This window comes from Erpetoichthys calabaricus, chromosome 11 (genome assembly GCF_900747795.2).
Source record: "Erpetoichthys calabaricus chromosome 11, fErpCal1.3, whole genome shotgun sequence".
Lineage (NCBI taxonomy): Eukaryota > Metazoa > Chordata > Cladistia > Polypteriformes > Polypteridae > Erpetoichthys > Erpetoichthys calabaricus.
Window position 1 is genome coordinate 141,682,997 of NC_041404.2, and position 26,247 is coordinate 141,709,243.

Genomic DNA, 26,247 nt, shown 5'->3' on the forward strand with positions numbered 1-26,247 from the left:
TGATCAAAAATTCCATTCCAACTAGATGTGTCACACTGTAAGCTGCCCCACCTTATGAGCTTGTCATTGATAGCAGAAGGAAATTTCTAGTTGCCTTTTGTAACAAATCACCACTTCAGTCCCAAAATGAATGTCTGAATAATTTATAAATGGCAAACTTTTATTTGCTGTAAGTTTCAATCCAGTAGAGGGCAGCAACGATTCTCATTCTGGTCCTCCTACTTTGGCTCCTCTGGTCTTACTTTCTAAAAAAACACACAGCAGCTTCTCCAATAAGCGAGTCACTACACCAGCCAGAAGGAAAACTGGCTGCTCGAAGACAAAGAGCTGAGAAAGTAAAGCAGAGGTTGACGAATCAAAGCCAAGGAAGCAAAACAACAAGAGACTGGGAAGAGGCAGAGAAGTCAATCGGGAAACCGGTAGTCAGATGTGGAAGGAAAAAAAACAAAACATCGAGACCAACAACACAAGGCAAAGCTCTCCTGAACATGGCTGAAGAACTCTGCCACCGTGTAGAGCCTTCATGTTCTCTCACGTCTGTGTGCACGGGCTGTCAACCACTCACCTGGGAGGACTTGCCGCCTCCTTCCGACTGCCTGGGCAGGGTCAGCAGGACCCCCTCAAAAAGCTGAACGGTCTCCTGGTTGTCTTTGGTGATGTCGGCGTTCTCATGGAGCCCAAACACCTCTGGCTCGGCGATGATGGGGAGATTGCGGATGTACTCGACGTAAGACTGTGAAAGGAAAAAAAAACAGAGGCGGGCTCAGGTGGTCTCCGGTTTACAAGTCGTCCGATCTCTCTTTTTAGTGTGAAGTCTAATCCTCCTTGAAGTGATTTCTATGGTTTACTTGCATTCTCAGACCTACGTAATCCAGTTCAGGGTCATGGGAGTCTGTACTGGTAGCAGTGGGCACAACACAGAAACCAGTTCCGTGCCAGACCATCACAAAGGGACAGTATGCAGTAGCTCTGAATGTTTACATCAGCAGTGTCCAAACAGCGTAGGGTGGGCAGTCCTGGGTCTCGCACTCGTGTTGTCCGGCAGCACTGAAGTCTCACGCCTGTCACTCTCGTCTGTCTGATATAGTGCCTTCCATCTGCCATATCTGTCTATCTAATACTGTAGTGCCCCATTTTTATTCTTTAATATTGATCTGTTCTATATCCTTTCAATACTATCTGGTCATCTGTTTTATACTATATATTGCCTTTCATATTTATCTATTATAGTGCCTTTCCTATCTTTTTGTCTGTCATATAGTGCCTTTCACATTTATATGCCTTACATCTTTCACATCTATTATAAAGTGCCCTTCTCATTTACATGACTTATGAGGTCTCTGTCAAATAGTGTCTTTCACATCTTTTTATCTGTCATTTCCTATTTATGATGGTGCCTTTCATGTCTGTTATATATTGCTTTTCCCATCTGTCTAAGTACCTATAATATAGTGCCTCTAACATGTATATGTCTTATAATATCTATGCATTATATAGCACCTTTCACATCTATCTATCAATTATGTAGTGCCTTTCACATCTATCTATCTGTTGATTATATAGTGCCTTTCACATCTATCTATCTATCTGTTATATAGTGCCTTACACATCTATCTATCCATCTGTTATATAGTGCCTTTCACATCTATTATATAGTGCCTTTCACATCTGTCTGTTGATTATATAGTGCCTTTCACATCTAGGTATCTATAAATTATATAGTGCCTTCCACATCTAGCTATCTATCGATTATATAGTGCCTTTCACATCTATCTATCTGTTGATTATATAGTGCCTTTCACATCTATCTGTTGATTATATAGTGCCTTTCACATCTAGCCATCTATCTTATATAGTGCCTTTCACATCTATTTGTTGATTATATAGTGCCTTTCACATCTAGCTATCTATCGATTATATAGCACCTTTCACATCTATTTGTTGATTATATAGTGTCTTTCACATCAATTATATAGTGCCTTTCACATCTATCTGTTGATTATATAGTGCCTTTCACATCTATCTATTTATCTGTTGATTACATAGTGCCTTTCACATCTATCTATCTATCTATCTATCTCATACTGCAGTTGTGTGTTTTTCAACCTTTCTGGTGTTGCTGTCCACCTTTTCCCACCAGAGTGGGAAGCCCCTTGGTAAGTTGAATGAGATCGTTAGACTCACAGTGACCAAAAGTGGTTCACACTGATGTAATTCCTTTCAAATCAATTATATAGTGCCTTATGCATCTATCATGAAGTGCCTTTTACATCAATATATCATTTCTTTTATATAAATTATATAGAGCCTTCCACATCTATCATGACATCTATCTGTATTATATACAGTAGTGCCTTTCATATTCCTCTTTTACACATTTCTCATTAAACATGCTGTACATCTGACCAGTTCATGTTAAGTGTATTCAATGACAGAGAACCCTAAATGAGCCCATCACCCTGGGGCTTCTATAATTACAGTCCATGTGTAAACGTCAGGGCCCCCTCTTTTAGTGTTGAGGTCAGGACGTCGCCAACAACCCCCTGGACCTCCTAAATGTAAATGCTGCACACCCAACAGATTTTAGGTCTCCATTATTTATCCCCCAACAGGAAGCCCGCATGCTGTTGAGCCCCTCCTGACCGTCTCCAGACCCCTGTTGCACTGGACTGCAGTCAGGTCAGCTCAGCAGTCACTTTAATCACGGATGCCAGGCTGAGAGGGCAAACTGGCAATCCGGTGTGGTGCCCCTCGGACTCAGAGAGCCAGCTGTCTCCCCCGCATGTTAACCACACAACGATCAATCAGGGAGATCCTGCTGCCCATCATGGCAGGAGAGAGCATGACGCCACTTGGCAGCCATTCTCTCTCAGATGCCACCACAATGCCAGTATCTTTCCCAACGAAACTGATGGCAGATATTCAGGACTGCTGTCCAGCCATGCCTTTGTTGGATGTGCCACAGGATGCATATTGCCAGTTTAGCAGATACTAAAGACCCCATTGTGTAGCCCCCACTATTTTGTTCTTCCTTCTTTCTGTTTTCGTGTAAGGAATTCTAAGATTGTGATTTGTAGGTAACTGGATAAAAATGTCAAGTCAAGAAAACAAAAAACAATACCCTGGCTGCTAAAATCCAAGTGCCACACACACACACACATCTAACAAGAAGATGCCCTCACTGATTAGGTGGCTCTCTTGTTTCACAGCTCGGAGGTTTGGACCCCCAAGCAGATGTGCACACCACTCACCTGGTATGAGCCAGGAGGAGGAACAAAATACACATTTCCTGACAAAAGCCGATATCCGTCCTGCTGCACCAGCTCCTTGCTGTAGAAGATGGAGAGCAGGGATAAGAGGAGCCGCCGGTCCTTGTCGTCCGTCACTCTCCCACCATAGTTGCACTCGCCTGTTGAAGTGAGACAGAGACATTCAGACCTCAGGCTCTCACTTCTGAGACCCACTGCTGTTAATTGTGGGAGGTGTCATACCACAGGTGGCCACTGGAGGGCGACATTGTGTCACATACCTGTCAGATACGTCAGCGCCTCGAGGGGGACGTCTTCATATTCGTTTAGGAACATCTGAATCTGCCGCATGCTGATCCTCAGGTCCGACTCATTGAACTCATACGGGATGTTCCAGCCTGGAAAGAGGAGAACAGGCGATTAAAAGTCGAGAGGAGGATGGCAGGTGTAAGACGCCATTTAGGCACATCACATTCACCACTCCTGTCCCAGGCCAGGGAGCCGTGACAACCCTCCATACAGACCCTGCATCCTCATCACAAATATCTTTAAGGCGAGAAACAACCAACAATCGCCCCATCCCTGGTTGACGTATCGTACTATTCATCGGATGAGCCTCCCGCCCCCTGGAGTGTCCTACCCAGAGGTCCGAAGTTCCTCCTCTCCTGCACCAGCGCGTGGAAGAAGCAGAGGCCAAACAGCAGCTTCTGCCAGACGCCCTGCTTCGTGCAGCTGTTGAAAAAGGCCATGTCCGAAATGGGGTCATTGAGGTACGAGCGCAGAAGGTTAGCCCTGAGACCCTTGGGGGGCTCATTGGTCATCTTCACGCCATTCTGGAGAATGCTGACAGGGAACTTGTCCGAGGGGTAGCTGGTGAGCCAGAGCCTGCAAGAGAGAGAGAGAGAGAGAGATGGACACACAGCATGAAACACTCCTACTTTAGGAACACTGTTTTATATAGCGCCTTTCTAGGTAGAGGCCCTCCCAGTAGACAGTGAAACATGACGTGTGGCGGCACAGCATCAGAAATGAATCGACATAGAGACCTCTGTCCAAAGGTCCACTCTGCTCCATCTAAGTCCTCGGTGTGGACATCGGCCATCACTCTGTCACTGAGGCAATCGGGAAAGGCCAATGGAAACTCTGCAGCATCGGGTGCAACGCCCCATCTGTCATTTAGCGTCTTACACGTCTATAAATCTACCTGTCATCGAGCTTTTCATATCTATTAATTATATCGGACAGAACTACTGTACAGTGTCTTTTATCTGACTGTCTGTCTTATAATGTCTTTAAAAAGTTCCTTTCATATCTGTCAAATAATGTCTTTCATATCTACTATATAGTGCCTTTCATGTCCATTATATAGCGTCTTTCATGTCTGTCTAGCTAGCTGTCTATCAGCTACTGTATATAGTGCCTTTCAGCTCTTGCTCTATGATCATATATCATATGTTGTATCCATGTATCTATCTACTGTATAGTGCTTTTCATATATTCATTTATGTATCTGTTATGTAGTGCTCTTCATATCTGTCTATGACTGTATACTGTGCGTTTACAGGTTTCTGTCATTCTTTCTATATAATACATACTGTAATTCATATGTATTACTGTATATAGCACCTTTCATATCTGTTACTGTATATCACTCCTTTTAGTTCTCTTTATCATGTTTTTTTCAAATCTATCTAAATGTGGTGTCTTCCATATCTAGAGAGCCAACTATCAGTGTGTTTAGTGCCTTTCTGATCTCAGACTGTCACATAATGTCTTTTTCAGTGATGTATCTGTCAGCTACAGTATATAGTCAGTCAGTCAGTCAGTCAGTCAGTCTCCAACCCGCTACATCCCAACACAGGGTCACAGGCCCGGCCAGCACAGGGCACAAGGCAGAAACAAACCCCGGGAAGGGTGCCAGCCCACCGCAGGGCACACACACACACACCAAGCACACACTAGGGACAATTTAGGATTGCCAGTGCACCTCACCTGCATGTCTTTGGACTGTGAGAGGAAACCCACGCAGACACGGGGAGAACATGCAAACTCGGGTCTCCTTACTGCAAGGCAGCTGTGCTACCCACTGCGACACTGTGTCACCCACAGTATATAGTGCCTTTCATATATTCATCTATGTATCTGTTATGTAGTGCTCTTCATATCTGTCTATGACTGTATACTGTGCTTTACAGCTCTCTGTCATGTAAGGTCTTTCTATGGAAGACAGATCTACGTACCGTTATTCATATCGATTATACAGCATCTTTCTTATCTGTTTTACTGTATGTACTGATAGCTCCTTTTCATTTGTTGTCATGCCTTTCATATCTTATCTAAATATAGTGTCTTCCATGTCTATTCAGCTAATTCTCAGTTTCTGTATTTAGGGCCTTTCAGATCTCTGCCCGAAATATGAACTGTTTTTCAGCTATGTATCTATCTACTATATAATGATTTTCATATCTATTGTAATTTATCCATCCATGCATCTTTTATATAGTGTCTTCCATGTCTACACTATTACTGTATATAGTGCCTTTCAGATCCATCTTGTATAACTTCTCCCATTTTTGTGTTTCTTTTACAAAGTGGCTTTCATATGCTGATTGTCAGTTACTACATATAGCGCCTTTCAGATCTGTCCATCTGTCATGTTACATAGTGTCTTAATCTAGCTAAGTGTTACTGTATTTAGTTTCTGTCTCCACTATATAGCACCTTTCATATCTAGTATAATGTATTCACATAGGTATGTTATATGCCTTTCATATCTGTCAAACAAGTGACTACAGTATATAGCGCCCTTCAGATCTGTCTTGTGTAACATTTTTTTATGTCTGTGTTTCTGTCACAAAGTGTCTTTCATGTGCTAATTGTCAATTACTGTATATAGCACCTTTCAGATCTCTCCATCTGTCATGTTACATTGTGTCTTTATCTAGCTGTTGCTGTATTTAGTGTCTCTGTACTATATAGCACCTTTCATATCTACTATAATGTATTCACATAGGTATCTGTTATATGCCTTTAATATCTGACAATCTAGTGACAACTGTATATAGCACCTTTCAGATCTCTCCATCTGTCATGTTACATTGTGTCTTTATCTAGCTGTGGCTGTATTTAGTGTCTCTGTACTATATAGCGCCTTTCATATCTACTATAATGTATTCACATAGGTATCTGTTATATGCCTTTAATATCTGGCAATCTAGTGACTACTGTATATAGCGCCTTTCAGATCTCTCCATCTGTCATGTTGCATTGTGTCTTTATTTAGTGGTTGCTGTATTTAGTGTCTATCTGTACTATATAGCGCCTTTCATATCTACTATAATGTATTCACATAGGTATCTGTTATATGCCTTTAATATCTGGCAATCTAGTGACTACTGTATATAGCGCCTTTCAGATCTCTCTGTCTGTCTGTCATATCATCCTGTGTTATATCGCCTGTCATTTTCTATCCATGTATCTGTTATGTAGTTCCTTTCATATCGATCTAACAGTCTACCTCTAATTATTACATTTTCACACCCCGTATAATATAGTGCCTTTCACACCTTTGAAATGAGTATATAGTGCCTTTCACATCTATCTAAATGTCTACTTCAACAGATCATTTATTTCAGATACAAAGTGAAGTAAAAGCCAGCAGTGCCATCCTTTCAAAGCCTGTGCCCACCTCTGTAATGCTGCTTTCCATGCCAGGATGTAACCACGAGCCCACCTTTGATAAATGTGCCCCTACTTGACAGGGCCGGGACCCCCGTGTCCATCCCCTCTAGGTGACAGTCTCTCTTGGAGAAATTTTAGCCACAGGCTCATCCCACCATGGTGTGCTAAGATGCACCTCTGGGGGTCTTTTCTGCCACTGCTATCAGGCAATTCAATGTTTCCACCTGATGTACTCGTTGATTTTTTAAATTTTTAATGTTTCTGCTGTTTTATGTATCTGAATTTCCTCATAGGCTTAATAAAGTTTATCTGATTTAATAATTGGGGGGTCGACCTGTGCAGTCCTTCATGGGTGCACATCGTCACCCACACAGAGCCAGTCTGCCATGCCAGGTCACCCAACCCTCACACCTTTGGCATTTGGGAGAGAAAGGCAGCAGAGACCGGCAAAGAACAGCAGCGGGCCTGAGAATGAGACTAGAAAATGGCTGGCAGGGTCTTTGACCTCGAATGCCCCCCTCGCCCCCCCCCCCCCCACCATCGTGACTGTGACAGACAAGCCCGTCTTTACCTGAAGCTTGGGTTTGTGTTCTCCGGTGTCACAACCTCTTCACAGATTTTTTCCAGAGCTGGCATCCAGCTGGTGGCCAGGTGGCAGTTCTGTAAGACCACCCAGGTGCCCGCCTTGATAGCACTGTGTATCATGTTAGCAGCGATGGGGCCTTGCCCCTGGCCCAGGGAGATGGTCTGGATTTTCGAGCCGCCCATCTCCAGGTCGTCCGCAAACTTCAACAGACCTGCAAAAGAAGCCAAAAGGCATTAAGAGAGCCACAGACCCCCACACAACGAGTCGCTGGCCTCCTTCCTGACTGGGGCGCTCATTCCTTTTTTGTGTCTTTTTTTTTTGTTCATTTTTGATTTTGTTATTTTTCTGTTAATTTTGCTTCTGTTTATGATTTGCAGGATTTGTTTGCTTTTTAGGCCTCCACATTCATGCCTTTGTGAGGTGCCTTGTGGTTTGTGGGTGTTACCCTAAGAGGCGGGGCCACCTGTCCATCACCACAAGGGACGGCCCTCAGCCCTATAAAGGCGGCGGTCAACCCAAAGTCCTTTGTGGTTCATTCAGATGCCCTTGGATTTGTGATTTACTGGATTTGTGTCCCTTTTGCTCTGTTTTTACTGTTTTGGGCCTTTGCCTTTGTGCTCCCTGGGGCTGATTTTGTGCTACAGGGCATTTCTTTATTATTACTTATTATTATTTATTCATTATGATTACTTTTTATTTAGCTGATAGTTTTATCCAGGGCCACTTTCAGTACACCATCAGAGAGATACAATCAGTTCAATTTCTTTTGTTTTTCCAATTGGAGCACATGCAGGTGACGTGACTTGCTCAGGGTCACACAGTGTCAGTAGAGGGACCTTAACTCCCACCCTCAGGGTTTTTAAAGTCCAAAGCTGTAACTGCTACACCACCCTGCCTGCCCATTAATACATCTGTGTATGTATAAATATTACATGGGGCCTCTGCATTACTAGCTGGGGTTTTTGGGTGGTATTTCTCCCTCTAGTGGGCATTTTGAGTATTTTTGGGACCTCTTGAATTCACATCACCTCTCTGCCTACACCAGTCCGGTGTTCAAAAAGCCCCTCACTAAGCTTTGATGCGCCCGCGACCAGCTGTTTTACAAGAATTCATCTTTGTGTTCATCGGCAGCTTTCAAAAGCCCTGAATTTGCTCCATTTTGTCTTTCAGCCTAATGGACGGTGCCGGCAGATTCTTTTTATTTGCCCTTCCTGCTGGTTCTCCTCACTTTTGTTTTCTTAGCCGCAGAATCAACTTCAATCTGTGAGAATCAAATGAGGTCTGCTGATTGGGCGCCTGCCAGTCAGGTGCTGCAGAAATTCACTCAAACCTTTGCTAGGGACCACCTGATAGGGTCGGGTATCTTGACAAGTGCACACTGTTAGGGTCACTCGTCACGTCTGTGTCCTACAGAGCAGATGCCTTAGCAAGTCTCTGCCTTATTGTCCCTCTGCTGCTCCTGATGCGCGCGCGCGCACACACACACACACACCTTCTGGACACTTCGTGGGTCACGCAGCTCAGGCAGAGCCCTCTGATCTCAAGACCACTTCCCCTCTTGTTTCAAAATAAGAAGAAAGAAAGGGTAACCATCCATTTAATTATAGTGCCTTTTACACTACATATCAATCTATCTATTGTACAGTGCCTTTTACACTATATATCCATTTATTATGGAAAGAATTATTATTATTATATAGTGCCTTTCACACTATCAGTTATTTTCATACTGTATATCAAGCTATCTATTGTACAGTGTCTTTTACAGTATATATCTATATATCCATTTATTATATAGTGCCTTTCACACTATTATATAGTGCCTTTCATACTGTATATCAAGGTATTATACAGTGCCTTTTACACTATATATCTATATATCCATTTATTATATAGTGCCTTTCACACTATTATATATTTTCATACTGTATATCAAGCTATTGTACAGTGCATTTTACAGTATATATCTATATATCCATTTATTATATAGTGCCTTTCACACTATTATATAGTTATTTTCATACTGTATATAAGGCTATTATATAGTGCCTTTCATACTATTATATAGTTATTTTCATACTGTATATCAAGCTATCTATTGTACAGTGCCTTTTACAGTATATATCTATATATCCATTTATTATATAGTGCCTTTCATACTATTATACAGTGCCTTTTACACTATATATCTATATATCCATTTATTATGCAAAGAATTATTATTATTATATAGTGCCTTTCACTCTATTATATAGTTATTTTCATACTGTATATCAGGATATCTATTGTACAGAGCCTTTTACACTATATATCTATCTATTCATTTATTATATAGTGCCTTTCACACTATGCATTATATGGTGCCTTTCACTCTGTATATCTGTTAATCTATTATATAGTCCATCCATCCATTATCTGACCCACTATATCCTAACACAGGGTCACGGGGGTCTGCTGGAGCCAATCCCAGCCAGCACAGGGCGCAAGGCAGGAACAAACCCCGGGTAGGGCGCCAGCCCACCACAGGGCACACACACACACACACACACACACACACACACACACACACAATAAATAGTCAGATTTTGTGAAATGCACTAAGTGGTGCCTTTCACACTGTATTATATAGCGCCTTTCACACTGTTTCAATCAATCTATAATTATAGAGTCTTTCACATCAATCTCTATTATTGTTCTGTTCATTTATCATTTAATGTATTATTGTTTCTGCTACATTTAAGGATATTTATGCACCATCTTTATTTCCTCTGTGTTTTCCCAAGGGGCAGGACCACCCCTTGCCTCTCTACTAGGGACTGCCCCCAATCTCACAAAAGGCAGGCTGGGAAGTGGAGACCCTGCGACTCACTGAATGCACTTTGGAGGAGTTGGGAGGCTGTTCCCCGAGTATTGGATTTCCTCTTTTTCTTTTCCAACTCTTTCTGCTTCTGGTTTAGATTACGATTTAGAACTTTGCACTGAGACTTGCTTCTTTTTTGGATTGCCTGTTTGGCGACTCCTTTTGCCTCTTTTGATCCTTTTCCTTTAGCCTGGGGTTTATGGTAATCCTCTCCCCTTATATTTTGGGTGTCTGTTCACATACGAGAGTGAGTGGAATGGAAACCTTTAAAGTGTGACAGAAATTCTAAACGTTGTGCCAATGTCATGTAAGTTGGTAACATAGTTAGTTAACAATGACATTAGGAGTGTCCAGCAGGTGGCAGCACAGGGCAGATGAGCTTCACACAGGGAACCACAGCCACATGGAATAAGTGACCAGGTAGTGTGGTGGACAGGAGGACTCGAGGGACCTTCAAAACTCGACTTGAGGAGTGAAGTGGACAGGACCTGGCGAGCTTTGGTGGGCTGAATGGCCTCTTCTCGTCCAGATTGTCCTCATGACATCCTAGTAGCCTTATAAAGATGGCAGCCCTCCTTGAAAACTGCACCAAGGAGAAGCAGCATCCCGCTTTTTGAACCGTGAATGGGTAATGAGGGTCCAGCATGGCGATTTGTGGGTCTGTCACTCCTGCAAGTGTATGAATGGAGTAGGAAGTTCTGAAAACGGGGGGAGTTTGGTGACAGACCCTCCTCGACTGCTTTAGTGACATCACCGTACTGAACCTTCATTCACTGATGAACCCCCCCTTTTCTATTCCAACGTACCTTTGGTTTTGTTGAATTTCTATCCACGATTTTTGCCTTTCGTTTTTGTGCTCGTGTTATTCGATCTCCCGGTTTTGACCCTTTTCTGTTTAAACGTCTACCTCCTGGTTCTCCCTAACTCGGTGTGCAGACATAGCAGATCTACAGTGGGATTTTTTTACGTCTTTTTACCTGCCATTGGGTCGGCTCCGGGCGAGAGGACGAATATCAGAGGCGCGCAGCAGTTGGAGTCGTCGTAGCTCCCTGCCAGGTCAAACGTTGGTGGCTCGATGAAGGTGCTCCCCATGTTATCCGTTATAAACTCTTGCACCGCCGGGATGATCTTGTCGGGTCGGAAGCACCGGAGTACCACCATGCGGTCCATGCCGATAAGCCCCGCCCACTCATCCGGAAATGTCTCCTCGTGCGGCTTGGCGGAGTCGTAGATCCGCTTCCAGTTCGGGACATTGGCCTGGACGTGCTCCATGAGCCCCCGCAGGTTCGGCAAGTTGGAGGCCCGCACGATCTCGGACCAGGACTTGTCAGAGAGCCAGTCGGGGGCGGGGTTAGGGTGTGGATTCTCCAGAGCCACGCCTCCGGTCAGAAGGAATCTCCAGACCTGATCGTCCACCTTCCCTTTGCCCTTCAGGATGCCAATGGTGAGCAGGAGGGAGAAGAGCAGCTTGTCCTTCTCGAAGAGGGAGCGGCAGACGTTGTTGTAGATGCTGACGGTGAAATGGTCGATGATGTTCTCGATCCTGCCCTGCAGATCCTCCGTCTTCCTGCTGTGGGCGATGGAGTGCACGTAGAGGTTGATGAACCAGGTGAGCGAGTACTGATACATGGGCTCGATGTTGGCCAGGTCAGAGATGCAGAAGAAGATGATGGACGAGTGGATGGCGACAGGCCGGTAGCCCATGCGGGTGGCGTCAATCTCCTTCTCAGTGATGGAGGCGATCTGCTGCTTCTGGGAAATCTCCTCGGACAGAAGCTTCGACGACGACAGGACCTTAATGGCCGTCTCGTCCTCCAGGATGTTGCCCTGGGAGGAGGAGAGGACCTCGAGGATTTTGTCTTCGATTTCCTTCAGCTGCTTCTTGTTGGCGGCACTTTCCACAATGAGCTGGTTCTTCTTCTCTTCCAGCTCTGGCTTCTCCTTCGCCGCCACAATCCCCAGCAGCTGGTCCTCGAGGCCCAAGGGGGTGATCATGAAGTTCAAGAGGCACACCTTGACGGCCACCTCCGGCAGGTAGTGCGGGTTCCGTAGACGAGTGGTCATGTAGAACCTGAAGTCCTTGGAATACTCGATGATGTTCTCGCCCAGGCGAATGTACTCCACGCCTTGCTGTTTGAAGGTCTGCTTCAGCAGGATGGGCTCCAGCAGAGCATCCAGTTCTTCTCCGATGTTCTCCAGAAGGACGGGGTTCCCAAACTGGACGGCGTTCTCCAGCGTCCTGACGTAATTCGGGTCGGACAGTTTGATGGCAGACAGCTTGCTGGCCTTCTCCATGTTCTTGATCCACTTATTGGCCTGACCCTGCGGATCGATCATAAGGGGCCAGCGCCTCGAGTTGGACACGATTATGCCATTGTCAATGGAGAACAAGTCCACTGGGAGGCCGGCAATCTGCCAAACTCGGATTTTCACCGGGTCCCCCAGGGTGCTGCTGAGGGTAAAATCGTCCGAGCAGGGGATTCTCTTCTCCTTGCACAAAATGTGCCACTGCTTCTGGCACTCCTGCCGGTAGTCCACTGTGAAAGCCCCCAGGTACGCCACCATGCCCGAGGACAAAAGCACGTCGCCCGTCAGGTTGACGTATCTCACCCCCAGCAGTCGGGCTGCCTCAGTCCATCGGTCCTTCTCCCCTCCCAAGCCCCCAATCAGCTTCTCGGCCCGCACCAGCTTCTGAGAGCAGATCTCGATGTTGCTCTCCAGGTCCTTCTTCTTGTTGTTCATGACCTGGAAGTCGTCGTTGAGCACCTGCAGCCTGTCCTGGACGGCCTTCAGCTCCGCCCTCTTGATGTTCAGCTTCTCCATCTGGACAGCGTGCTCGGCCTCGGCCTCCCGTAATCGCTCGCGCTTGGGGGCCACGATCTTGGCCACACGGTCGTATTCCTCCATGGCCCGCACCCACTTGCACAGCCCCTCGCAAGCGGACGAGACATTTTTGATGATGGCCGGCTGGAATTCGGGGTGGTCGATAAATTTCTCTCGAATCTTTTTAATGTTAGCCGCTGGGATGTTGTCCTTGTCAAAGGTTTTCAGATTGTCGAGGAACTTCATGTCACCAAGCAGCTTTTTGGACGAACCCCAGTAGTCTTCGATCATTTTACCTGCAAAAGGAGAAAAGGAACAAAAAGCTGTGAGTGGCAGATGGGAATCTGCTGAAGAAATGATGTGAGCGCCAGATGTGGGTAAGGGGAGACCCTCTGGTCAGTGCTGCTGCCCAGGGTTCAAGTCCCTGCCTGGTTACCCTCTATGTGGTGTTTGCATGGCCTTCCTGTGTCTGACTGGGCTTTTCTTAGGGTGGTGCACCCACATACCAAAGACATGAGGGTCAGGGTGGTGGACCACTCTAAATTGGTTTGGAATGAGTGTGCCTGGTGATACACTGCGGTAGACTGGCACCACGTTCACAGCTACTATGGGCGTGTAAAGAAGTCTGCCCAGCAACAGACTGGGTTAGTAAAGGAGCCTTGCATTCAGTATGGGTATTACTGTGCCTAGAAATACACTGGCACTTCACTCAGGGTAAGTATGGTTGTGTGCATGTGGCCAGCAATGAAATGCCAACATGTTCAGGGTAGGTATCGGTGCCCTGTAATGGACTGGCACCTTGCTCAGGTAAGTATGGGTGTGTGCAGGACTGTGCTCAGTGAGGGACTGGTGTCCCTTTCTGGGATCTGAAATGGACTGGCACTTTGTTTAAGAAGTATGGGTGTTGGTAAGTGTGCCCAGCAATCCATATAAGAAGGTAAGTAAGAATGGGTACCCTATGACAGACTGGTCTGGGTTAAATCTGAGTCTTATCCATGAATGTGGCCTGCAATGGACTGGTGCCAGCTTGAGAGAAAGAATGCTTGTGTGCCCTGTGATGTACTGGTGCCCCATTCAGAATAAGTATGGGTATTTATATTAATGTGCCCATTCAGGGTAAGTATGGGTGCCCGCTAATGGACTGGCACCTTGTTTAGAGTAAGTATGGATGTGTGCAGGAGTGTGCCCGGCAATAGAGTGCTATCCCATTCAGGGTCACTATGGCTGCCCTTTAATGGACCAATGCCCTTTTAATAGTAACAATGAGGGTGTGCCCCATTTCAGGGTAAATATTTGTATGAGCATTTCCAGCAGTGCCCAGTTCAGGGTAAAGGGGCTGTGTGTGGGTTGTGTGTGTAAATGTGTCCTGTTCAGGCTACGAATGGGTGACTTGCAATGGACTGCTTCCCCATTGGGGGTAAGTGTGGGCAAGTGCATGGGTGTGCCAAGTCATGGAGTGGCATACCATTCAAGGTTGCACCCAAAGCTCTGCAGGTGGGTTTCAGGTCCCAAAGACCCTTTAATTCATAAAACAGACAGCGAGGCTGAGTCGCTGCCCTAAGAGTTACCGGCCCACTTGGTGTTTTTAATTCCCCTATGAGGGTCTTGACCTCATCTTAGAATTTTTCAGATCTGAACGATCGGTACCTGAGCCGCTGGGATCGGGCTTGCGCTCGGGTTTGATGCCCTTCATGACGCAGATGCTCTCCATGACGAGCTTCACTTGACTGGGCGGGTTCTGCATGGACTTCACGACGGTGATGTCAGCCGGCTTGAGGGTGTCCAGTGCCGCCAGGGCCGATTCTAACGCTGGCATCACTTCGGCCAGGTCTCCTTCACATTCATCCTGTAAAGCAGGAGAGTTAAATGTTTAAATCCGACAACCCGACCGAGCAGGAATGTTACCATAATAGCAGCCGAGCCGCACGCCGACAAACATCGGCCGTATGATAGAAAACGCGTCCATTCAAGCATACGAATACAACCAGAAAAGTAAAGCGGACAGCAATGGGGGAATTTCTCTGACAAAAATATGCAAATGTGACAATATCTCTCTGTTATAATAAAAAAAGAGAGACGAGACGTGACTTCCACAGAGAGACACTTTCACATCACCGCGAGATGGGACTTTATGCCAAGAGATTTAACCAACACCCGGGGCCGGAAATAAAAGACAAAGAGTAGATGACAAAGTAGAACGTCGTAAAGAATTCAAAAACGTTGGCGCCATTCACATGCAGAGCAGGTTAGAGATCATGGAAGTATGAAAACTCGAAAGTAAAGATCGCATTAGTGCAAACAAATGAGAATTATTACTCGGTGAAATAACGGAACAGCGACAAGAGATCAAATATCCATCCATCCATTATCCAACCCGCTATATCCTAACTACAGGGTCACGGGGGTCTGCTGGGGCCAATCCCAGCCAGCACAGGGCACAAGGCAGGAAACAAACCCCGGGCAAGGCGCCAGCCCACCACAGGGCACACACTAGGGACAATTTAGGATCGCCAATGCACCTGACCTGCATGTCTTTGGACTGTGGGAGGAAACCCACGCAGACACGGGGCATGCGAACATGCAAACTCCATGCAGGGAGGACCTGGGAAGCGAACCACAGGTCTCCTTACGGCGTGGCAGCAGCGCTACCCACTGTGCCACCGTGCCACCCGAAATCAAATATATTGTTTGGATTTAAACTTGAAGTCGGAGACTTGTAGATCGTCTAATTCGTGTTGCCATCAGGGAGAAGTAATGAACAGGCCTATCCACTAGAATTAAAAGATTTGTCGTTTGGTGAAAGTGAAATCCACATACGCGAGTGACAGAGACGCAAAGTTGCGGACGTGTAGTGCAGGACTGGGGGGGGGTTGGCGAGCTTCGCCCCCTAATAGAAGTAAAAACACAACAATATGTCATCATAAATAAGCAAACGCGTCATGAAATATATTTTTGGGGCTTAGTTCTGTACAGTCGCGGCCCAAAGTTCTGAGAAGAACCCCAAGTGTTGGTTTTCACAAAGTTTGCTACTTCAGTATTTTTAGATCTTTGTGTCAGATGTTTCTATGGGACACTGAAGAAGAATTACAAGAAGTTCAGACGTTTCAAAGGCGTTTATTGACAATGACGTGAAGTTTATGCACAGAGAGTCCATATTTACAGTGTTGGCCCTTCTTTCTTTTTCAAGACCTCTGCCATTCGCCCTGGCAGGCTGTCAGTCCATCAACTTCTGGGCCCAATCCTGACCGATGGCAGCCCATTCTCGTATAATCAGAGTTTGTGGGTTTTTATTTGTCCCCCCGCCTCTTGAGGATTGACCACAAGCTCTCCACTGGGAGTTTCCTGGCCATGGACCCCAAATTTCAATGTTTTGTTCCCTTTGTTCGCTTTCTCCCCTCCACTCCCCCCAGTAAACTCTGTCTTTCCTTCACACCCTGCACTAGCCCAAGGTGAAGCAGGGCAGTCTCCTTTATACCAGACCTGGGATTACTGATGTGCCATCCAGCAAGCACTTCCGGTTCAGGTGGAACCTCCTTAAAGTGGGGACACCTTCTCCTGCCACCTGCACACACAACCCAATAGGGCTGCAAATCGGAACTACAACTCCCATGCAGCTCTGTGGGTGGGCACACGGAACACCCACCAGAGAGCTGTAGTCACCTATGGTGCTCTGGGGGAACACATGGAAAACGCGGGAGGCAAACTGGTGCCACCCTTCAGTTATCAAGGCCACCCGGGCAGGATTGCTGACCAACCGGAGTCTTCTCTGTCACTGGAATGAAAATCTACAGCCAGTGCGGCCTCAATCCCCCCCCAGGTCAGAATCTGACACCCCTGATCTTTCGGAGCTTGTTGGGCTGAATGGCCTCTTCTTGTCCAAATCACTCCAAAGGGACGCAGCTCAGGTCCTAACATTCACACAAAGGGGGCCTGGAGTGTAAAAGGCGGCCGCCATTTCATCAGGTACAACCGGATGAGCTGGGGTTCTAAACCTTCAGCCTGCAGTGAGATGACAGTGAAAGGCGCTTTACAAATAGGGCCATTGTGATGGGAACAGGACATTCAGCCCAACAAGCTCGTCCATCCTATTCATCTCAATTGTCCAAAAAACAAACCAAATTCAAGATCTGAAGGTCCCTCAAGTCCTGCCATCCGCCACACTGCTTGGTGATTCGATCAGTTCTCTCAAGCGAAACACAGACAGACATCGAGGCGGCACCGACGACCCACCTTGATGGCCTTGGCAGCAGCGGCTGCTTTGTTGGCCACTTGCTCATCCGCCTGCACCAGCTCTTTCTTGGCGTCCACCTCCACGGTCTCCTGCTCAATCTTGACCATCATCTTCTCGGTGTCGGCGGACGTCTTTATCAGCTCAGGCTGCAAGGCCGTCAGCTCCTTCTGCATCACGGATACCTGCGAAAAAAAGAAAAGAGGAATGGTGTGTCCCGGGTCCTCCCTGCGTGGAGTTTGCATGTTCTCCCCGTGTCTGTGTGGGTTTCCTCCGGGTGCTCCGGTTTCCTCCCACAGTCCAAAGACATGCAGGTTAGGTGGATTGGCGATTCTAAATTGGCCCTAGTGTGTGCTTGGTGTGTGGGTGTGTTTGTGTGTGTCCTGCGGTGGGTTGGCACCCTGCCCAGGATTGGTTCCTGCCTTGTGCCCTGTGTTGGCTGGGATTGGCTCCAGCAGACCCCCGTGACCCTGTGTTCGGATTCAGCGGGTTGGAAAATGGATGGATGGATGGAATGGTGTGCCATCTCACATCGACAGAGGCGCCTACTCCACGATGGCATGGATGCAAATCCATTTTTTAAAAGGGATGTGGCTTGAGACCCGTTCACACTCAATGAGTAAATCCACTGGAGTGTTAACACCACCTCCGAGAGGAGTCCTGTGAAGTGAGGACCTTTCTGTCCCAGCTGAGGAGCAAGTCCAGCCGGGTGTCATTGTAGAGCTGCGGATTGCAAACCGAATCTGTAAGTAGTTCTCCTGGATTTTGGGGAATTTTGAGAAAGGTCTAGCAGTAGATCCCTATAGTTCTGTGATTCAGCAGCTCCACTATGCAGCCAATCAGATTGCACAATTATGTCACATAGAGGGGGGTTAAGAGGTCGCTGGAAAGGGGAGTGTGACGTTCCTGATATCTCTGCAAAAGGACGAAGATCCAAGGCTTCCTGTTTGTGAGACATGGACGCTATCCAGTGACCTGAGATAAAGACTGGACTCCTTCGTGTGTGTCTTTACGGAGGGTCCTTGGGTGCCGCTGGTTTGACTTTGTGTTACTCACGGAGTCCCAAATGAGGCACATGACCTGCATAGTGAGGGAGCGTCAGTTACGGCACTACAGCCATGTGGCGCGATTACCCGAGGGTGATCTGGCTCATTGTTGAGGACCCGAATGGCTGGACCAGGCCAAGGCCACCATGGGGGGGGGGGGTCATGAGGTCCCTGAAAAGGGGCGTGTGGTGCCCCCGATATCTGTGCTAAAGGACGAAGGTCCAAGTCTTTAGAGTCCTGGTGCTTCCTGCCTTGCTATATGGTTGCGAGACATGGACGCTATCCAGTGACCTGAGAGGACTCCTGTGTCTCTCTGGAGAATCCCGCTGGTTTGAGTTTGTGCTGCTCACGGAGTCCCGAATGAGGCACATTGTGAGGGAACATCAGTTACAGCACTATGGCCATGTGGCACGATTCCCTGAGGGTGATCCGCCCCACAGGACCCGACCAGGCCAAGGGGATGCCCACATAACACTTGGCTGCGGCAGATAGAGGGTCATTTCTGGAGGGTCTGCCTGGGGGCCTGCAAACCAGAAATCCCAAGCTGTTTTGTCAATTGTACGGGAACGCTCTGTACCAGTGCATGCCCCCCCAACCTGACCTGAACTGAGCTGTTTACACACCGTGAAATCTGGGGAGCCTGCAGCACTACGTGACAGTGTCGGCACACGAGAGAGAAAGAGAGAGAGTCATGCTACAGGACACGCCCCCTGCAAGACACACCTACTCGACAGCCATCATTATTCATGAATCAGGTAGCTCCTCCCACACCCCTAATATTAACCGCAGAGTGAGGACATTTAGTGAAAACAAAGTGCCCTCAAAAGAAAGATGCAGAGAACCGGGATGAAAGCGTAACATCAGTCGGAGGAAAGGGACGATGAGAGTGCGGCTGTAAAACCGTTTTGTTAGTTTTGTTTTTCACAATCTGATTGTTTGATGAAACAAAAAAAAAATATATAGAGCCTCCAAAGAGCTAAAGGACACAGGTGAGAAATGGGATTGGCAGCCAAATGCATAGCGTAACCTCCAAGGGGGGAGATACGGGCGACGTACAAATTCAGATTGGGGCAGCTGGTAGGTGGGGGTCATCGGAGGACGCTAAAACATTGTAACGGATGTCCGTCAGAAGATAGGTGGGCACGCTGCCAAACTGAAAGGAAAGGTAGACATCTGGCAGATGCCACACGCAGACGGGCAAATCAAGTTTGGAGATAATAAGCAGGACATTTTATAAAGGGGGTGGCAATGCAGTGCAGAGGATACCGAGACCCTCACAGACTGATCTGATGTGAAGAGGACAGAAAAAGAAAGAATCAAGCTGAAGTTAAAATGGCCGCCTTGGCCTCAGAATGTGCTGTGAAATTCGGCGAGAATGCGACTGTCCAGTAGGCACGCTGGGCCTGTGCCGAAAATGTTTTTTTTTTGGACTTTACAGTGCATCCGGAAAGTATTCACAGCGCTTCATCACTTTGTCCACATTTTGTTATGTTACAGCCTTATTCCAAAATGGATTAAATTCATTTTTTTCTTCAGAATTCTCCACACAACACCCCATAATGACAACATGAAAAAAGTTTACTTGAGATTTTTGCAAATTTATTAAAAATAAACGCCTGGCATTCACACCAAAGAGTTCAATCTTTGTCTCATCAGACCAGAGAATTTTCTTTCTCATGGTCTGAGAGTCCTTCAGGTGCCTTTTGGCAAACTCCAGGCGGGCTGCCATGTGCCTTTTACTAAGGAGTGGCTTCCGTCTGGCCACTCTACCATACAGGCCTGATTGGTGGATTGCTGCAGAGATGGTTGTCCTTCTGGAAGGTTCTCCTCTCTCCACAGAGGACCTCTGGAGCTCTGACAGAGTGACCATCGGGTTCTTGGTCACCTCCCTGACTAAGGCCCTTCTCCTCTGATCGCTCAGTTTAGATGGCCGGCCAGCTCTAGGAAGAGTCCTGGTGGTTTCGAACTTCTTCCACTTACGGATGATGGAGGCCACTGTGCTCATTGGGATCTTCAAAGCAGCAGATATTTTTCTGTAACCTTCCCCAGATTTGTGCCTCGAGACAATCCTGTCTCGGAGGTCTACAGACAATTCCTTTGACTTCATGCTTGGTTTGTGCTCTGACATGAACTGTCAACTGTGGGACCTTCTATAGACAGGTGTGCGCCTTTCCAAATCATGTCCAGTCAACTGAATTTACCACAGGTGGACTCCAATGAAGCTGCAGAAACATCTCAAGGATGATCAGGGGAAACGGGAGGCACCTGAGCTCAATTTTGAGCTTCATGGTAAAGGCTGTGAATACTTATGTACATGTGCTTTCTCAATTTTTTTACTTTTAATAAATTTGCAAAAATCTCAAGTAAACTTTTTTCACGTTGTCATTATGGGGTGTTGTGTGTAGAATTCTGAGGAAAAAAATGAATTTAATCCATTTTGGAATAAGGCTGTAACATAACAAAATGTGGACAAAGTGATGAAGCGCTGTGAATACTTTCTGGATGCACTGTATTTGCCTTTTGTGGCAGGCGGCCAGAATTCTTGCCCGGCTGGGACACCCAGAGTGTTTTGGGACAGTTTCTCCCCCGGGATGACTGACAGAGGGGCATCCATCCATTCAGGGGGCACATAGACCTTTCCAGGGCCTTATTTGGCCACACATTTGCCGTACCCAGAAGTGTGGCCGTAAGAAGCCCAGAATCCCTCCAGGTGCCCTATAAAGAGGGGGTCAGTCCCCACCATTTGACAACCAGAGTCAGGAGGGAGGAGACAAAGCCTGAGGAGGAGTGGAGGCGGATGAAGTACGGAGTTTTGGTGTGGCACGGTGTTGGCAATTTGTGCACTTTTGCTGTAAATAAATACGGGGGTTGAGTTGAACCCGTGTCCTGCCTGTCCGTGTCTGGGTTAGGGTGGCTGTACGCCCCCTGGTGGCGTCACACTTTCAAGAATCATTTGAGATGGTCGTGTAGCTCTCTGGGTGGAGCAGCGGTTACCAACTAAATTTCATGGAATGTCTCCTGAAGACGCATTCTTTTCATGTCGATCGGGTTGCGTTTTGGTTTTTGCACAAGGGGTCGACGTCCGCTCACCTGTGAAGCTGCAAACTCCAGTTTCTCCAAGCCCACCAGGTAGCGGTGCCTCATGGTGTTCACCTCCTGCCTCTTTCGGTTCAGTAACGTTTTAAAGGTCAAGATGAGCTCCAGGTAGGAGGTGGGCGTCACGTAGTTGTGTCTCCTCAGGGTGGCGTAGTACTTCTCGGACAACTGCCGGACGCTTTCTTGAAAGTACTTACACATGGAGACCACCCTGAAAAGGAAGAGAGAGAGGGAGACAGAAGTTCACATGTGGGTTGTCAGAGTAACATCATGACCACCAAGCACATCACTTAGCGTTCCGCTGCTCAGTTGGCCATCACCTGGGGGGGCGACAGTCATTCCTGAAAGGTGCTAGATACCACCACTGCCACAACCGGACCCTGCTGATGGCACTGCACTGCCAGCCCCAAGGTCGTGGGGTTCACACCCCTGGTGAGCCCAAGTGAGTCTCGTAGCACGTCTGGGGGTCCAAATGGAGAAGAAATAATCAATGCCAGCAATTGTATGTCATCTCGGAATTTGAAAAGGTTTGCTGGTAGCCCCCAGAGAAGTCATTTGTTTTACCAGGGCCCACCTTGTGGAAATCGGATGTGCGCGGCACCTTCACAAAGACGTCTGACCCTTCGCTTTTTAGACATGTTGTGATTTTGCAGCCTCTGTGCTAAAATCATTTCAAGTCAACACTCCAGAATAACAAAGTACAAGTAAGACTTAGGAATCATGTCAGATTTATCAAAAACTAGCTGTCCCCCCCTGCAGCTCCACCCGCTTGGTGGTGAAACAGGACAAACTTTAAAAATCAATAAAAAAACTCTCTATTATAACAGGAAATCCTGAGACGAGATGAGACTTTGTCTTTTTTTTTAAAAATTTTATTGAATTAAATGTAATCATTCCATACAAATAGATCAACTGTTACAAAAAAAATAGGATTAAAAACAAAAACAAATAAACCAGAGTCCTGTGGTTGCGAGACATGGACGCTATCCAGTGACCTGAGAGGACTCCTGTGTCTCTCTGGAGAATCCTTGGGTCCCGCTGGTGTGACTTTGTGCTGTTCACGGAGTCCCGAATGAGGCACATTGTGAGGGAACGTCAGTTACGGCACTACGGCCATGTGGCACGATTCCCAGAGGGAGATCCGCCCCACAGGACCCGACCATGCCAAGGGGATGCCCACGTAACACCTGGCTGCGGCAGATAGAGGGTCATTTCTGGAGGGTCTGCCTGGGGGCCTGCCAACCAGGAATCCCGAGCTGTTTTGTCATGTGGGTGGAGAGGGTACGGGAACGTGCTGTACCAGTGCATGCCCCCCAACCTGACCTGAGCTGTTTACACACCGTGAAATCTGGGGAGCCTGCAGCACTACGTGACAGTGTCGGCACACGAGAGAGAGAGAGAGAGAGAGAGTCATGCTACAGGACACGCCCCCTGCAAGACATGCCTACTCGACAGCCATCATTATTCATGAATCAGGTAGCTCCTCCCACACCTGAGAAAGAGAGCATGGCGAACAGAATAAAATTTAGTAATAGTAAAAATAAATAAATTGATGAGTTTAATAGGCAGATACAGATAAATGGAGAAGAAAAAGAAATGGGGAGAGAATCTGCATCCTCAGTGCTTTAAGAGCTTCTTCTAAGAGGTTATTGATCAGATCCTGCCAGGTTCTGCACAGATCCTCCAAGTGAGAATTTGATTTTTTCCAATTTCAAATAATATACAACATCAGTTCCCCACTGACTTAAAAGAGGAGAGTTAGGATTCTTCCACTTGAGCGAGAGAAGTCTGCGTGCCAATAGTGAAGTAACGGCCATTCCAGTTTGTTTGTTCTTCTCCACTTTATGCCCATCGGGAAGACCACCAAACACAGCTATGAGTGGGTTAGGAGGGATTGGGACCCCAAGGCTGTCTGAAAGGCATTTAAAGATTTTTGTCCAGAATGATGTTAATTTGGTGCACACCCAGAACATGTGACCAAGTGAGGCTGGAACGCGATTGCAGATTTTTTCAAGTCTCGCCCTCCTCTCCACCATTTCCAGTTCACGGCCCACGCCCGCGGTCCTCTCGCCTCTCATTGGTGTGAATGCTTTTGTCAGACACAGTTCCTGCTCCCTTAGCTTTTCCTCACTTTAAGTTCCCAATTAAAGAAGACTTATTATGTCCAAATCTTATTGAATAATTTCATCACGATGTGTTATCAACAGAAGAAATGAGTACTAACGTAACTCCGTACTAACCCCTACTCTCTCTTCTGTTCTTTTTCCGAGTTTTCTGTGGTGGCGATCTGCGCCACCACCACCTAATCAGAGCACTGTGATGTCCCTACATTGATGGATTAAAGACCAGAAGTCCACGTGACCGTCATCATCAAGTCCTTCCATGAGAACCCTGAATACCACGAGGACTGATTGAGGTCATTGATGTTAGGTAGAAGGCCTAGAGGGGGCTGGGTGGTCTCATGGCCTTGGAACCCCTGCAGATTTTATTTTTTCTCACCTAACCCTAATTTTTTTTGTTTTTTTCTGTCCTCCCTGGCCATCGGACCTTACTTTTATTCTATGTTAATTAGTGTTCCCTTATTTGAATTCTTATTTTGTCTTTTTTCTCTTTCTTCATCATGTAAAGCACTTTGAGTTCCATCATTTGTATGAAAATGTGCTACAGAAATAAATGTTATTGTTACACAGGCAACGATGAAGTCAAACGAATTAACGCGAAAAGTGTCGATCGCTTACACAGCAAATTGGTTAAAAGCGTATCAATAGACTCTTCTGAAACAGTTGGTGGTGATGGTGCGGAAGATGAAAACATCAACTTACAAAATCACGAAGAATATCTACAACCGTTAACACCATCTGGTCTTCCATTGGCCGAATTACTGTTGAAAGAAGGATGTATCGTAATGTTATTGTGTCATTTATGGCTATGCAGTAGGACAAGATTAGTTGTATTCAAAATTAGTCAAACAATTCTAACATGTAAAATTAACAGGGTGGCATGGTGGCGCAGTGGGTAGCGCTGCTGCCTCACAGTTAGGAGACCTGAGTTCGCTTCCCGGGTCCTACCTGCGTGGAGTTTGCATGTTCTCCCTGTGTCTGTGTAGGTTTCCTCCCACAGTCCAAAGACATGCAGGTTGGGTGGACTGCTGATCCTAAATTGTCCCTGGGGTGTGCGCTTGGTGCGAGTGTGTGTGCCCTGCGATGGGCTGGCGCCCTGCCCGGGGTTTGTTTCCTGCCTTGTGCCCTGTGTTGGCTGGGATTGGCTCCAGCAGACCCCTGTGACCCTGTAATTAGGATATGGCAGGTTGGATAATGGATGGAAGGAAAATTTTAACAGGTGACAAAAAAGGTAATGCAGTCCATCTAACATGAGACACCAAAGGAGATCTTGATATGCCAGTCGTATTTAAACGTTTACAGTTTCCCGTTAGAAGAGCTTTTGCTCTGACAATTAACAAATCACAGGGGCAAACATTTGAAAAATCGGTTTATGTATTAGAGAGAAGGAAACGGAGTTCAATCACAGGCAGTCATACGTTATTCACCGTAATGTAAAATACAGTAGTTGGTTCTATTATGCATACTGTATGTAACAATTCTCATGAAAAAAAAAATCTGTTTAAATTGTACATACGCGAGCGGTAGAAACGCAAAGTGGCTAGTGCCAGCCCAGGGATTGGCGAGCAAAGCAAGCAGGGGGCATAGCCCCCTAGTTTTAAAAAATGTAATTCTGGCCAAGCAGAAGGCGGGTACGCTCTAATGTCAAATGTCACCACTGTATCTGATGGTGCTCAGCTCTGACTGGAGAGCGTCCCCACACGTGGCTGTGATATCTCTGCCAATCAATCAGCAGCTACCCTCTAAAACACACGGAGCTCTGATCTCTCTCGCAAAAATGTCAGACGTTACTCCATAACAATTTGTAGATGAAGACGTCTGCTGAACAAACAGGTATTCTGGGCCACATTCATTCTGGATTGGATGTTTTCTTGGGGCTCGTTTATACTTCACGCTCAGAACGCGTATGCGCACACATCATGGCTGCCATGCATTCCTAGTGTTCATTTGACGCGTGATTTGGAAAGGCACACACCTGTCTATAGAAGGTCCCACAGCTGACAGTTCATGTCAGAGCACAAACCAAGCATGAAGTCAAAGGAATTGTCTGTAGACCTCCGAGACAGGATTGTCTCGAGGCACAAATCTGGGGAAGGTTACAGAAAAATGTCTGCTGCTTTGAAGGTCCCAGTGAGCACAGTGGCCTCCATCATCTGTAAGTGGAAGAAGTTCGAAACCACCAGGACTCTTCCTAGAGCTGGCCGGCCATCTAAACTGAGCGATCGGGGGAGAAGGGCCTTAGTCAGGGAGGTGACCAAGAACCCGATGGTCACTCTGTCAGAGCTCCAGAGGTCCTCTGTGGGGAGAGGAGAACCTTCCAGAAGGACAACCATCTCTGCAGCAATCCACCAATCAGGCCTGTACGGTAGAGTGGCCAGACGGAAGCCACTCCTTAGTAAAAGGCACATGGCAGCCCGCCTGGAGTTTGCTAAAAGGCACCTGAAGGACTCTCAGACCATGAGAAAGAAAATTCTGTGGTCTGATGAGACAAAGACTGAACTCTTTGGTGTGAATGCCAGGCGTCACGTTTGGAGGAAACCAGGCACCGCTCATTACCAG

The 26,247-nt window shown here is 46.8% G+C and overlaps 1 protein-coding gene across 1 annotated transcript in view; it reads right to left on the reverse strand.

The window, feature by feature from the left end:
* The window catches only part of dnah3 (dynein axonemal heavy chain 3), a 287,745-nt gene that overhangs the window by 11,554 nt on the left and 249,944 nt on the right, over positions 1-26,247 (reverse strand). Inside the window, exons 49-57 of the mRNA XM_051933798.1 lie at positions 21,563-21,779; positions 17,429-17,611; positions 14,846-15,044; positions 11,353-13,494; positions 7,501-7,726; positions 3,889-4,133; positions 3,530-3,646; positions 3,252-3,409; positions 566-733 (exon numbers count right to left, since the gene is read on the reverse strand). Of these exons, the coding sequence (XP_051789758.1) occupies positions 566-733; positions 3,252-3,409; positions 3,530-3,646; positions 3,889-4,133; positions 7,501-7,726; positions 11,353-13,494; positions 14,846-15,044; positions 17,429-17,611; positions 21,563-21,779 (3,655 nt within the window). The remainder of the gene's footprint in view (positions 1-565; positions 734-3,251; positions 3,410-3,529; positions 3,647-3,888; positions 4,134-7,500; positions 7,727-11,352; positions 13,495-14,845; positions 15,045-17,428; positions 17,612-21,562; positions 21,780-26,247) is intronic.